General features: G+C 41.3%; 1 protein-coding gene across 6 annotated transcripts in view; it reads right to left on the reverse strand.

Moving 5' to 3' along the window:
• vps8 (VPS8 subunit of CORVET complex) overlaps positions 1-14,650 on the reverse strand; it is a 555,322-nt gene that overhangs the window by 233,760 nt on the left and 306,912 nt on the right. For all 6 annotated transcript variants that reach the window (XM_043693080.1, XM_043693078.1, XM_043693079.1 and 3 more), the window contains one exon: positions 8,185-8,265. In XM_043693080.1, coding sequence (XP_043549015.1) covers positions 8,185-8,265 — 81 coding nt within the window. The remainder of the gene's footprint in view (positions 1-8,184; positions 8,266-14,650) is intronic.

The following is a 14,650-nucleotide window of genomic DNA, read 5'->3' on the forward strand; positions in this document are numbered from 1 at the left end:
TTAGGGGGAGATCTAATAGAAACTTACAAGATAATACATGGCTTGGAAAGGGTGGACGATAGGAAATTGTTTCCGTTAGTCGAAGAGACTAGGACCCGTGGACACAGCCTTAGAATTAGAGGGGGTAAATTCAGATCAGAAATGCGGAGACATTTCTTCAGCCAGAGAGTGGTGGGTCTGTGGAATTCATTGCCGTGGAGTACAGTGGAGGCCGGGATGCTAAATGTCTTTAAGGCAGAGATTGATAAATTCTTGATGTCCCAAGGAATTAAGGGCTACAGGGAGAATGCAGATAAGTGCAGTTGAAATGCCCATCAGCCATGATTGAATGGCGGAGTGGACTTGATGGACCGAATGGCCTTACTTCCACTCCTATGTCTTATGGGTTATGGGGGGAAGGCAGGAGAATGGGGTTGAGAAACATATCAGCCATGATTGAATGGCAAAGCAGACTCAATGGGCCAAATGGCCTAATTCAGCTCCTATGTCTTATCATGTTGTATGTAGTCATATTTTTGATATCCCCTTCTTTATCCCATGATTTAAATTGGAATGGTAAGTGTATAACAAACAAGTTTCATTTTAGGCCAATTCAAGCTCTTTTGAATACTGCGCAAAGCACCAGATATCTCTTAATCTCCTCAAATATTCACAGCTCAAGCAATTGGACTGCTAGACTTACAAATTCTCATTAATAATGAAACACAAAATCTGCATTTTCAAACAGACACTCAGGACCAAGTGGGACAAGAGAAAACAAACAGACCCATCCACAACCTAATGTATGCAAACAACTGCAGATTGAGAAATTAAATTAATTTCTGCAAAGGTGCGGATGTCAGCAAACATTCCACTCTAACGCATCCAATGTTTTAATTAAACCGTGTCTTTTTTTCCTTTGAAGCTTTTCAATCCATAAGTGAACAATAGGTTATACTTGTCCTTGTTCCGAACGTACTTAGTGCCCTTCCCCCGGTACTTCGATGGCATCATCAGCGCTGCTTCCTTCTCTTATACTGAACTGGAAACATTTAGCAATATTACGTCCAATTTCCACTTAGCCCTCACATTCACCTGGTCCATCTCCAACTTCTCCTTTCGCTCCCTCGACATCTCTGTTTCCATTTCTGGGGATAGGCTGCCCACTGATATCCATTGCAAACCCACCAGCTCCCACAGTTACTGTGACAATATATCCTCTCACCCTGCTTCCTCTAAGGACTCCCACCCCCATCTCCCAGTTTCTTCATCTCTGTCACATTCTGCTGTGGGGGGCACTCAGAAATAATCATGCTTTTCCTCAATCAAATATTCCTTGCTACCACGGTCAATGGAGCCCTTAGCTGCATCTGGCCCATCCACCACACTTCTGGCCTCACCCCTCCTACAACAATGAGAGAGACCCTGGTCTTCACTTCATACCCCACCAAACTCAGCATCCAAATGCGTGTAAGCTGCCATTTCCGTCACTTCCAACAGCATACACCAACTGGACACATATTCCTCTCCCCTCCCTTGTCTGCATTCCAAAGGTGTAATACCTGCACTGTTACCTCCTCCCTCCTCACTATCCAAAACCCCAGATACACCTTCCAGATGAAGTAGCAACTTACCTGCACTTCATTCAATCACAGTGTGGTCTCCTCTACCCTGGGGAGATGAAACGCAGACTGGGTGATGTCTTTGCATAAAACACCTACGTTTGTCCATAAAAATGACCCAGCGCTTCTAGTTGTCTGTCCCGTTTAATATACCACCATGTTTCCAGCCAACATTCCTTTTGCTGCTGTCTACCAGCAAGCCTCATTGCAGGCTTGAAGAACAAAATCTCATTTATCACTTGGGGTCCCTACAATCTCGAGGACCCAACATAGAGTTGAATAACTTCAGAGCCTGATTCCATCCTTCCACGTTTTTTTTTATCCAACCCTGTTATAACACAGGTTTCTAGCACAGGCACTGTAGCGGTCAGTAAGGGGCCCGGGTTTGATTCCAACTTTGGGTGACTGCCTGTTGTGGAGTTTACACATTCTCCCCATGTCTGTGTGGGTTTCCTCCAGGTACTCCAGTTTTCTCCTGCAGTCCAAAGATGTACAGGTTATGTGGATTGGCCACACTAGGTTGTTCATAGAGTCCAGGGATGTACAAGCTACATGAATTAGTCTTGGTAAACATGATTTTATGAGGATATGGTGGTGGGCTGGATCTGGGTGGGATACCCTTCGGAGGGTTGGTGTGGACTCAATAGGCCAAATGGCCTCTTTCTGCACTGTTGGAATTCTATGATTCCACCCACTGAGAGGCTTATTATCACATTACATGGTTTGCTTTCAGCACAGACTAACCATTCTCTGCTACCCTCAGCTCTCATTATCACCTAATCAGCTTCTCTTCTGTCCTGGTGTGCCATCCATAATCTCCTCATTTACCTAACCTTTTCTTATCTCTGTGTCTCTGGGCTCCATCTCCACCTGTCCGCTTTCCACCCTTGGCACTTCCTGTTCCTATCAGTTCAGATGAAGTGTCACCGGTATTGACACGTTAACTCTGCTTTCTTCCACAGATGCTGCCAGACCTTTTGAGTTTCACCAGCAAATTTCTGATGTAGAGAAGATTGCACTTTCTTTATCAAAATCAGTCGCGTTGTATCTTTGTTTCCTTAACCTTCTCCAATGTCCACACTGATTCTTTCCCCTTGACTGTCTGCTCCTGAAGATGATGATACAAGCTAGTAGAGTTTTGATGACTCAGCCAAACAGCACAACTGAGCAAATGAACTTAGTCTGTAAATGTTAGGAGCTCACTCACTGTGATCGACAATAGAGCTGAATTATCCACAGCCCCAATTCTAACATATAGGCAGCAAGGAGAGTTGAATAAGGCTGAAAGCCTAACAATCGAAACACCAACTCCAAGCCAGATTTTCTATTTGATGCAAAGAATAGTGCATTTCTTCATATCGCTTATGAATAATGTAAACATGACAGAACTCCTAGCAGATGCCTGTGGAGTTTCAATGTCCACTAATAGTCAAAATAATCATTTTATCATCAACTCTATCCTTTTGATTTGACAGTAATTTTGAATCTAATTAATTTCATCAATCTTAATCATTCAGAATATGACCTTGAAACCCAACTGTTTTTTTCTCTCTCTGGTGGATTGCTTTCATCAACATTGTACCCACAAGGAACGTGTGCACAATTGTGGATATGACAGCCAACCATCTCTCTCCTCTATGCAAAATAAGCTCTCTCTCATATGCTCATACACACACTCTCTCAGACACTCATATCCTCCCCCTATCCCAACTCCCGCGCACACACACCCACATGCACATACACACATACAGGTTACTTGCAGAATTACATTTTATCTTGCTCAAAAACTGCAAGAATCCACATAAGATTCTGTAAATCCCTTCTTTAGATTAGAATCAGTCTGAGCAGTGGAGCACAGACAGCGTCACAAAGGGCATCTCAAACCTTCAATGCATTATCTGGGCCAACATGGCACCAATTGTTAAAGTTCACTTGAGAATGTAACTTTAAGAAAGCTTTGCGATTTACATATAAAAGAACTGAAACCAACATGGTCATTCTAAAAGATGAAAGACTTAAACAATCCAGGTCTTTTTCAATATATAATTTCAGTTACATCACACTGTAAACATTTGCTATAAATTCTGTATCCTACGATCTTATACTCCACAATCACCTGATGAAGGAGCAGCACTCCAAAAGCCAGTGCTTCCAAAGAAACCTGTTGCACTATAATCTGGTAGTTTGTGATTTTTAACTGGAAAACAATGCATGAGATTCTATAAAATGCTCTTAAATGGGGAGATCCAAGATGGCGGCGTCCTGGTAGGATCGCGTTTGCTGGGCTCTGCGCTGCAACACTGACTCGACAGAGCCAGGAGCCATCTCAAACACTTTACTGTGAGTAACAACACAGTAAAGAAGTTAGAAACCTGAAAAAATCTTACTGACCTTTGTCCTTGCAGCAGGAGAATGCTGAAGAAAGGCGGAAGCTCACCTGGGGCTGGGGCCGGGGCTACAGCCCAGCCCACTGAAGCAGGGGGCTCGCTTACTCACCAGACCCTGGTTGAGGAGCTGGCCAAATCTCGCAAGGTCCTGGGGAAGCAAATCCAGGAAAAAAAAATCGAGAAGCTGGCTCCTGTATCTGCTATGCTGCAAGACTTGGGAAAAAGGACCGATCTGCTTGAGCGCCAGGCTGCAGGGATTAGAAGGCAAAGACTGACTCTAAGGGCCAACTGAAGCCCTGGAAACACAGGTCCAGGGTTTGTTGGATCTGGTAGATGGTCTCAAACAGGGGCAGAAGAAAGAACCTGCGCATTGCTGGCATACCAGAGGGGACGAAAGATGAGCGGCCAGTGGAGTTCATCGAGAAGTGGTTCCCAGAGTTCCTTGGTTTGGAGGTTGAGAAGAGAAGGATAAAAATTGAAAAAGCCCACCAGATCGCAGCATGAAAACCAGGTGTGGATCAGCGCCCATGCCTGTCCTGGTGAGGTTTCATCATTATAAAGAGAAGCAGAGTGTCATGGAAGCCTCTAGAGCCCAGGGGAGGGGGTGAAGGCGTTGGTATATGGCGGCTCCAGGATCATGTTTTTTCAAGACTTCTCGGCAGCAGTGGTCCAGAAAAGGAAGTCCTACAATTGCGTCAAGAGGATATTGAGAGAGCTTGGGATCCAGTATTTTTTTAAGATATCCAGTGGTGCTTCAGATCAATCATAACGGATTCATACATTTCTTCGACTCACCAGAGAAAGCGAAGAACTTTGTGGACACGTTGACTGAAGTCGAACGGCCGAATGGGCGTAGAGGACAGAGCTGTTTGGGTTTGCTCTTCTTTAAAAAGGACTTGGTGGACTCTCCTTTCTGGTAATAAGTTGCGTGAGATGAGGTCCAGGATGGATAGAATATTTATCTTTAATCTCTCAGTAATGTTAAGGGATGGTGACATTTTTATTTTTAGTTTACTTGTTTTCAGTAATAACCTCTCTCTTGGGTGTTTGTTTCTTCTCTCCCGGGTGCTCGGTGTATGTTGTGTGACCCTAGTTGGAAGGAGTTGAGAGGGCAGTTGGGATGTTTAGAAGGGTTGTAGGATGTGTAGGTACTCCCTTTGAATGGGGATCAACTCCTCCAAACAGTGTCTTTGGTGATTTTTTGTTTTTCTGTTTTTGCTGTACATAGTTTTTGTAAGTTTTGCAGATTTGTTGGCTGGAGTTATTTTAGTCTGTGTAGTTTTTGGGTTTTGCGGATTCTTTTGCATTAAAGCTCAGTGATCTGTAGTTCGGGTTATTCCTCTCTGAGACAAAATGGTGCTATAGGAGGTTATGGCTAAGGATGTGCTTTAGTGGTGCATATGGGATATTAAAGGGCATCACTCACCTGTCAAGAGGAAGAAGGTACCTTTCCAGCCTGAAAAGGGAGAGGGTGGACATTGCCTTATTAGAAGAAACACACTTGGATGATGCAGAGCACTTGAAGCTGTAACAGAATGGGTATGACCGGGTTTATTTTTCATCTTTCAATATGAGGAGTAGAGGGGTGGCCATTTTAGTTAGAAAGAATCTCCCATTTATGTTTTTCAAGTGCATTAAAGACACACACGGGAGATTTGTAATCCTTAAAGCTTTGATACATGGGGAAGAATACGGGATCTTAAATGTTTACTGCCCTCCGGCCCACCCCTCTTAAGTTCTTACCAAACACACTTTATAGACTGGTTAACCTTGCATCTCAACATATCACCATAGGAGGGGATTTTAATTGTCTCATAGGCCCTACGTTAGACAGATTGCCCAAAGGCCCGCCGATTTCCACTTTGCGATATAAACAATTAAGGGATCGGTGTGCTGAATTGGGGTTGGTAGGTGTTTGGAGGCACCTTCACCCTACTGAGAGGGACTTCACATTCTTTTTGCACCCACATAAATGCCATACCAGGATTGATCTTTTTCTGACTCCTGAAGCACATCTGGGCTCGGTGGTGTCATGTACAATTGACAATATCACTATTTAATGGTTAAGAGTAAGGATATGGTGGTAGGCTCAAGGCACTGGTGACTGGGCCCCTTCATCCTCAGGGATAGCAAGTTTATTGAATTATTTTCTATTGAGTTCAGGGTCTTCTTAGATATTAATTCAGGCTCGGCCAGTAGCCTATCCATTCTTTGGGAAACAACTAAAGCCTATGCTAGGGGCTTAGTTATTTCCTAATTCTATGTAATGAATCTGATATCCAGAGGGGATGAACTGCGAACATCCTGCTGATAAAAGGTCGACCCTAGTTCTTCACAGTTACAGATCAACATTTATGAGTCAGTGTGCCTACGCGATGCACTCCCTTCTGACTTTCCAGTCTGCTGGCCGTACCGCTCTGTTCTGGGTCTTCCAGTCCGTCAGCCATCAAGCTCCATTCCAGGTTTTCAGAATTACTGTAATGGTACGACAGTACAGGGCAACTGCTGTATCCGCGAAGTCAGTTTCCACAGTTTCAGTTACCCGTGGCTTACTGCAGCCCGAACAGACTACAGGGAATGTTCCAGAACCAGGGACCGGGGGCTGCTGGGAAGGTAAATTTCCCATTGGAATGAATGGGTTCGCACCATCCACAGGACCTGATCAGGTGTACCCTAGAGCTCTGTTGTAAGCTAGGGAAGTGATTGCTTATCTGATCTCTTACTGAGATATTTGTATCATCGATGGTCACAGGTGAGGTGCCAGAAGACTGAAAGTTTGCTAACGATTTTCCACTGTTTAAGAAAGGTGGTAAGGGCAAGCCAGAGAACCATAGTCCAGTGAGCCTGATGTCACTGGTGGGCAAGTTGTTGGAGGGAAACCTGAGAGACAGGATGTACATGTATTTGGAAAGGCAAGGACTGATTAGGGATAGTCAACATGGCTTTGTACATGGGAAATCATGTCTCACAAACTTGATTGAGTTTATTGAAGAAGTAACAAAGAGGATTGATGAGGGCAGAGCAGTAGACGTGATCTATATGGACTTCAGTAAGGCATTTGACAAGGTTCCCCATGGGACACTGGTGAGCAAGGTTAGGTCTCATGGAGTAAAGGATGAACTAGCCATTTGAATACAAGACTGGCTCAAAAGTAGAAGATTGAGGGTGGTGGTGAAGGGTTGTTTTTCAGACTGGAGGCCTGTGACCAGTGGAGCACCACAAGGATCGGTGCTGGGTCAGCTACTTTTTGTCATTTATATAAATGATTTGGATTTGAGTATAAGACATATAGTTAATAAGTTTGCAGATGACACCACAATTGGAGGTGTGGTGGACTGTGAAGAAGATTACCTCAGATTACAATGGGATCTTGGCTAGATGGGCCAATGGGCTGAGAAGTGGCAGATGGAATTTAATTTAGATAAATGTGAGGTACTGCATTTTGGGAAAGCAAATCTTTGCAAGACTTATACACTTAATGGTAAGCTCCTTGTGAGTATCGCTGAACAAACAGACCTTGGAGTGCAGGTTCATAGCTCCTTGAAAGTAGAGTTGCAGATAGATAGCATATTGAAGGCAGTGTTTGGTATGCTTTCCGTTATTGGTCCGAGTATTGAGTACAGGAGTTGGAAGATCATGTTGCGGCTGTACAGGACATTGGTTAGGCCACTTTTGGTATATTGCATGCAATTCTGATCTCCTTTCTATTGAAAAGATGTGAAACTTGAAAGAGTTCAGAAAAGATTTACAAGGATGTTGCCAGGTTGGAGGCTTTGAGGGATAAAATATGCAATTAAATACTTTGGTCACCAAAAAGCTTAGCCAAATATTGCTATCGTTTTAAGCTCACAACTTTTACACAAGTTCTCATGGTACATACTTGCTCTTCTACACCTAACCCAAATCAATAGATGAACTGAGCGTCTATCAATCAAGGAACTGGAAATTATATAGTGCTTTTGATTGCTTAAGAATATCCCAATAAGTTCTGATGCAATGCAGTAAGCACTTTTAAATGCTTTTGAATTATAGTCAGTCTCGTAATGTTCGGGTACTGACAACAAGGGTCAAAATAAATCTACCATTTTGAGGGAAAAATATTTCTACAGTCTTTACTCCTTTCAAAATGCACACAGACCATGATTGTTTGAGGAATGGGGATAATGCTGATTAGAACAGTCTTCCGGATTACTCACTTGCTCGTAATTGAAGGTGTCTAACATTCCAAGTATGAGTGTTTGAATCTCTCCCAGTTTTCCTTTTGCATACATTGGATCCTGTAAGTAGAGAAGGCATGAGACAACCATTAATGTACTGCAGAAGAATCCTAACCAGTCACATTCTAATATCACTAAAGGTATAACAGCTCAAATATGATATGAAAGCACTTCTCCTGTATACTATTTTCTCAGCCATCTAATTCGTATAATCATTTACATTGATAAATAGAACCTTTAATTTAGCAACTACTGCAAGGAGTTGAACTGAATTGGAAATAAACTGGGAAAAATTAGTGAACAAAGGCAAGGGGTTTTAATGAGGGATTTCTGAGTACAACACCAAGATCGCTAAATGTTATTGCTGAAAAGGTTGGTTAGCTCAGTTGGCTGAATGGCTGATTTGCCATGCAGGGTGACGCCAACAACATGGGTCCAGTTCCCACATCAGCTGTTGCAGAATTCCTACAGTGTGGAAACAGGCCATTTGGCCCAACAAGTCTACACCAACCCTCCGAAGAGTATCCCACACAGGCCTATTCCCTACCCTATTACTTTACATTTCCCCAGACTAATGCACCTTGGTACCATGAAGGACACTTGTCTCAACCTCTCCCCTTGCCTGAGGTAATGGTGACCCTCACCAGTTGTTAAACCACCAGCAGTTATCTCTCTATCTCTGATAAGACAGCAGTCTTCTGGGACTATGGCAACTTTATCTTTACTTATTGCTGAAGGTGAAGACTGGTAAGGAATGCAGAGTCAGGAAAATGAAGTATTGGGACATAAAGTAGAAGGAGGCTGCAGCATAAAGGGAGAGAAAATCTGTGACAATATTTATAAACTTGGCAAGGAGAGTGAATTTAACATGATGGGGACCAGACAACATTAGAAATGGGGGAGGATAAGTGATGATAACAGATCAAAATGTAGTAAATGCAGCTTTGTGGATGAACTATCTTCACAGGAATTGCCAAGGAAAACATTGTAGAAATTGAACTGGGAACCAATGAAGCATAGCTTAAGTACTCAGTAGTATTGAGACTGAAGGAAGGCCATCACTGGAGAAGTAGAAACATAAGCTTTGACCATGAATAGAAGATTGGGTTTGAAGCTGAGCTGGACTCCACGTCTGTGCACAATAGAGTTTAGTCAAAGTAAGCAGGAAAGGTGCAGGGACTTTGCTGGGGAGTTCTCTCTCTGCCAATGTTAAGTTGGAAAATGCTCCACCTCAACCAGTACTTCACGTCAGACAGTCTAAACCAATCTGCTCAGAGGTCAATGTAAATGACTTGATAATCAAGCTGCATGAGAAGTAAAATGTCACCTAGCATGAGACTTTCCAAATTTCCTAAATTTGGCTCAGAAACTCAGTTCATTAAAGAATCAAAGTTAAGCCCAAATACTGTATGACACCAAATCAATACACAATGACCATAGGCCTTCAACTATTCTAAACTTTTGTCAGAATCAGTATTCCAGCTGCTAATGAAACAGAAATAAGGAGAAAGATGACCCTGTTGCTTCAGCTTGATATTAATCAATTTTGATCAGTTTCTGCTCATTATAGAGTGCCTGAATAAATGTAAAAACAATTGTATTAACAATTTGAATGCATACAATGCCTTTGACATTTTAAGATGTTTCACAAAATAATTATTAGGCAAAAAATAATGAGAAGTACACAAGGAGACACTAGAAAATATAATCAAAAGATTGGTCATATAGGTAGATTTTGGGGAGATTTCAAATAATGAAGTGGAATCAGCTGTTGAAAAAAAAACAAAGCACATTTGAATATCCAACAAAATCATTTTGAATAGCTTTGTATGTTTTTTAAAAAAGATTTCCCAAATGCTAGAGTCATTGTTAAGATATAAATATAGGCCACAGTAAAGAAAACCTCTGTTAGCAGCACTTCCTACACAGTAATGGCAGATTTGTGACTTAGGTCGTAGAGTCTGAGTCATACAGCATGGAAAGAGACTCTTCAATCCAACCAGTCCATGTCGAATATAATCCCAAACTAAACTAGTCCCACCTGTCTGCTCCTCGCTCATATCCTCCAAACATTTGCTATTTATGCACTTATCCAAATGTCTTCTAAATGTTGTAATTGTATCCATATCCATCACTTCCTCAGGAAGTTCATTTCACACGTGAATAGCCCTTTATGTAAATAATTTGCCACTTACGTCTTATTAAAATCTCTCTCCTCTCACCTTAAAATGTGCCTCCCAGTCTTAAAATCTCTCATGCTGAGGAAAAGGAAAAGACCATTAACTGCATCTGTACCCCTCATTATTTTATAAACTTCTATAAGGTCACCTCTGTACCTCTTACGTACCAGTGAAGAAAGGTCCTGGTAGAATGCAAAGGCAAAGGGATTGGGGAAGGGATTCAATTTTCAAGAAGGTGACTATGGGGAATCTGAGAGGGAGTCAGTGCATGATGTTACGTGTCTTGTTTGGTATGGTTGTAATTCAATATTAGATTTACCAGAATGACCCCTGAAGTCCAAAGGTTAAATTATGATTAGTGATTACAAAACTAGGTTTGTAGTATCTGGAATTGAGAAGATTAAGCGGTGATATGTTCAAAGTTTTAAAGATATTACAAGAATCTGATAGGGAAAGTTGGGACAAAGTATTTACCACTGATTGGGGAGTCTAGGACTGGTGGCGTTGTTTAAAAAGCTGAGCCAGACCTTTCAGGAGTGAAATTCAAAAATACTTCATGACAAAAAGGGTAGAAGATAGGACCTCTCTTCCACAAATTCCACATGATGTCTGACCATTAGTTAACTTTATATCTAAGATTACAGATTTTTGTTTGCCAAAATTATTACAAGGATAAGTAATAAAGAAATGTATAATGAGCTACTATGCAGATCAACCATGATTGGCATAATTGGCACTGAGTGATGTAAATAAGAGTAAGCATCTCAACGGCCTCCATCTGTTCCTCAAAATACTGCAGTTTGTAGAGATCTGAAACAAGAATAACAAGTGCTGGACAAACTCAGCAGGTCTGACAGCAATCTGTGGAGTGAGAAACAGAGTTAACATTTTGAGCCAATATAACTCTTCTTTAAAACAAAGTTAAAAATCACAGAATGCCAGGTTCTAGTCCAACAGGTTTATTTGGAAGCACTGTCTTTTGGAATGCCACTCCTTCATCAGGATGGTTGAAGGAGCGGCGCTCCACAATCTAGTGCTTCCAAATAAACCTGTTGGACTAGAACCTGGTGTTGTGTGAGTTTTAATTTTGTCCACCCCAGTCCAACACTGGCACCTCCAAGTCTTTGGAACAAGTTACTGTAACAGTAAGACCTAAAGAAAACTAATAATAGTTTTATATGCAATTCCTCTGTTGTCTCTATCACCTCAGCCACCAAATTTCCAGCAACAGATAGGAAGAAACCCTGAGGCTTTCAGGGACTTGCTTGCAATTATTTTATCCTTTCAACCGCAGAAAATTGGATCAAGAAAATAATATTATCTTGAGAATTCTTGACATGTAGGTTTACAGAAGATTATCTCCAAAACGATTTGGTACCTGGTCAGCTCAGTGGTTAGCACTGCTGCCTCAAAGTATCAGGGACTCGGGTTAGAGTCCCACCACGGACAACTGTCTGTGTGGAATTTGCACATTCTCCCTGTGTCTGCGTGGGTTTTCTCTGGGTGCTCCGGTTTCCTCCCACAATCCAAAGATGTGCAGGTCAGATGAATTGGCCATGCTAAACTGCCCATAGTGTTAGGCACGTTAGTTAGGGATAAATATAGGGTGGGGGAGCGGATCTGGGTGGGTTACTCTTCGAAGAGTCAGTGTGGACTTGTTGGGCTGAAGGGCCTGTTTCCATACTGTAGGGAATCTAATCTAATCTAATTAAATTAGAGCAGACACTGCTGCCATTCAGATACTTTCAGAAATCAGGAGTATTGAAAGGTTAGTGCTCAAACAAAAACCCTCTTCAAAAAAACAGGAGACGTCACACTTTTGGGTATTATTCAGGAGAACACCACTGATCCTGAAAAAGATTGCTGGAGGGCTGAAAATCAGGATCCTGGATTTCACATTACCTCTCAAGGCAACAAACATCTATTTATAGGATATATTTTATGCAGACATACTGTATCATTAAACAAAAAACGCACAATAAAACATCTTGCATTTAATTTATATCAACACTTTGAACATAAAGTGTAGAATGGTAAATTATTTACTGTTGGCTGGAACCTTTTTTTTAAAGAATGTTAACTGCCAATGACAATTTGAAATGGTTGTTATCTAATGGAGGAAGGTTATTCTTGAAAAATGGATGCTTCGATACTGGAGTGATTTCTTCTAAGATTGTATCACACCCTTGATCTTAGTTTGGTTGCATGTCAACAGCCATTACTCTAATAATGACATAGAAGTCCATATTCTTAAAAGGGACTGATGTAGATTATTCAATAAATGCTTTTGAAGCCATGTTGCAGACGCTTTCAGGGTCTGGATGAACATGGGCATGTCTCTGAGCCTCACATTGTGGCCTGCTGCTGGTTCAACTGTCCCCAATTCTTATCTCTTCTTCTTCTTCCCACCCTCTCCCACCCTACGGTGCCACTTTATGGCTTGGTTCTGCAGGAGAGCTGCCAGATTTCCCACTGCACCTCTCCATCAGTCAGTTGGAAACTGATTAATCACATTAAGGTACTCAATGCTATTGACAACTTGTCCCAATGAGCTAAAATCTCTCATCAATAGTTCGGAACAGTGTCTTAATTACTCCAGCATCCAGGATCTAGCTTAAGAATAGCAAACCATAAAAGCAAAAGAGAGAATTGAAAAAATAGTTTGTCTTGAAATTTAATACATTGTGGAAGTAGAACAATAGCATAGTGAGTTAATAATAACATTGCAGAGTTGATATTTTTGGAAACTGTGAACAAAAGCTTCAAAATTCTGTGACAGCCATTAAAGCTATTCTTGTCAAAGTAGAATCCATCTGCAGCTTTTCTGATGTGTACTGTATTTCGTTCCCGTATCTTATTCACACTGACCTTTACACTATCAACTTCCATCGCAGCAGGTTTATTTCACCGTTACTCTTCTTTCCAATTGGTTACACGGCTGACTCAGATAAATTAGTGTTGTCAGAAAGACTAAAATGACAAAAGGAAAACTGTCCCATGACAATCACATTTCTGTCACCAGCATGTGAAATATTTTGTTCTCAAATTGGCCATTTCAACTGTTCCAGACAACACAAGCTTAAAAAAGACCTTTCTCTACTCATTGTTCGAGCCAAAGTCCCAGTTCTGTTAATTATTTTTGACAGTGTACTCTCAAGAGGGCAGGCTTTAATAAGGGAGAGAAATACAAGGCACTCAACCGATACAAGATGAGAACATCAGTGTTGCTTTTGTACATAGTAGCAAAAGAGACGGATGATTGAGGCAGTCAATTTGTGTGAGAAAGTTTTGATATAAAAATATTTGATGAGAAACATACAAAAAAAAATTCTCAAGGATTGGATGTGCAAGTGTCTCACAAATTATCAGCAGTTCAAATGAATTGGTTTGGAAGATTCTTCTGCTTTTCTAATATCTTTGTATCTCTTCTCATAGTCATACAGCATAAAACAGACATCTTGGTCTAACTAATCCATGCTGACCCTGTTCCCAAACTAAACTAGTCCCACCTGTCTGTATTTAGTTCATATCCTTCCAAATCCTTCCTATTCATGAACTTATCAAACTGTCTTTTTAACATTGTAACTGTACCTGCATCCACCACTTTCTCTGGTAGTTCATTCCACAGACAAATCACTGTAAAAATACTGCCCTTCCTTTAACACTCTCCTCCTTCGAAAACCCATTTTAATCTGGGATCAATATTGATCACCTCCGATTTCAAATCTGCGAAGTGGCATATTTGACATTACCGTTGCAATATAAATATTATGATGAAAATATGTGATCCAAATACAAATTTGAAAAGATTACGTGAATCAATATATATGTCTCAACCTTTTAAATAAAGGACACCAGGTTAAAGAAAATCATTTGGGTACAACAGCAAAACTGTTACAGCTGCAAGGAGCAGGGAACTCGGATGGAGTCAATGGGCTGGATTTTCTGAGGATGAGCAATCTCAAAACAAGTGAGCTAGCTACACATTTCAAAGAGGATATCCAGTATGGGGTCCCCCAGAAATATGGAGCAGTACTTCAATTCTGACAGTTCCTCTGTACTGCAGAATTTTTTAGTCAGAGCAAGAAAATCGATGCCTTCTTTTTACAGCTGTCAACTGCTGTAATCTGATATTGAGAGGTGTTGAAAGCAACTTTAATAGCTACTGTTGAACTGTAAAGACATAAAGTATGTGTGATGTTAGGGAGCTGGGAGGGCATGGTGACAGATGGCAAGCAGGGTATGATGTGGCCTGCAATTCCTGT

This window comes from Chiloscyllium plagiosum, chromosome 7, assembly GCF_004010195.1.
Source record: "Chiloscyllium plagiosum isolate BGI_BamShark_2017 chromosome 7, ASM401019v2, whole genome shotgun sequence".
NCBI lineage: Eukaryota > Metazoa > Chordata > Chondrichthyes > Orectolobiformes > Hemiscylliidae > Chiloscyllium > Chiloscyllium plagiosum.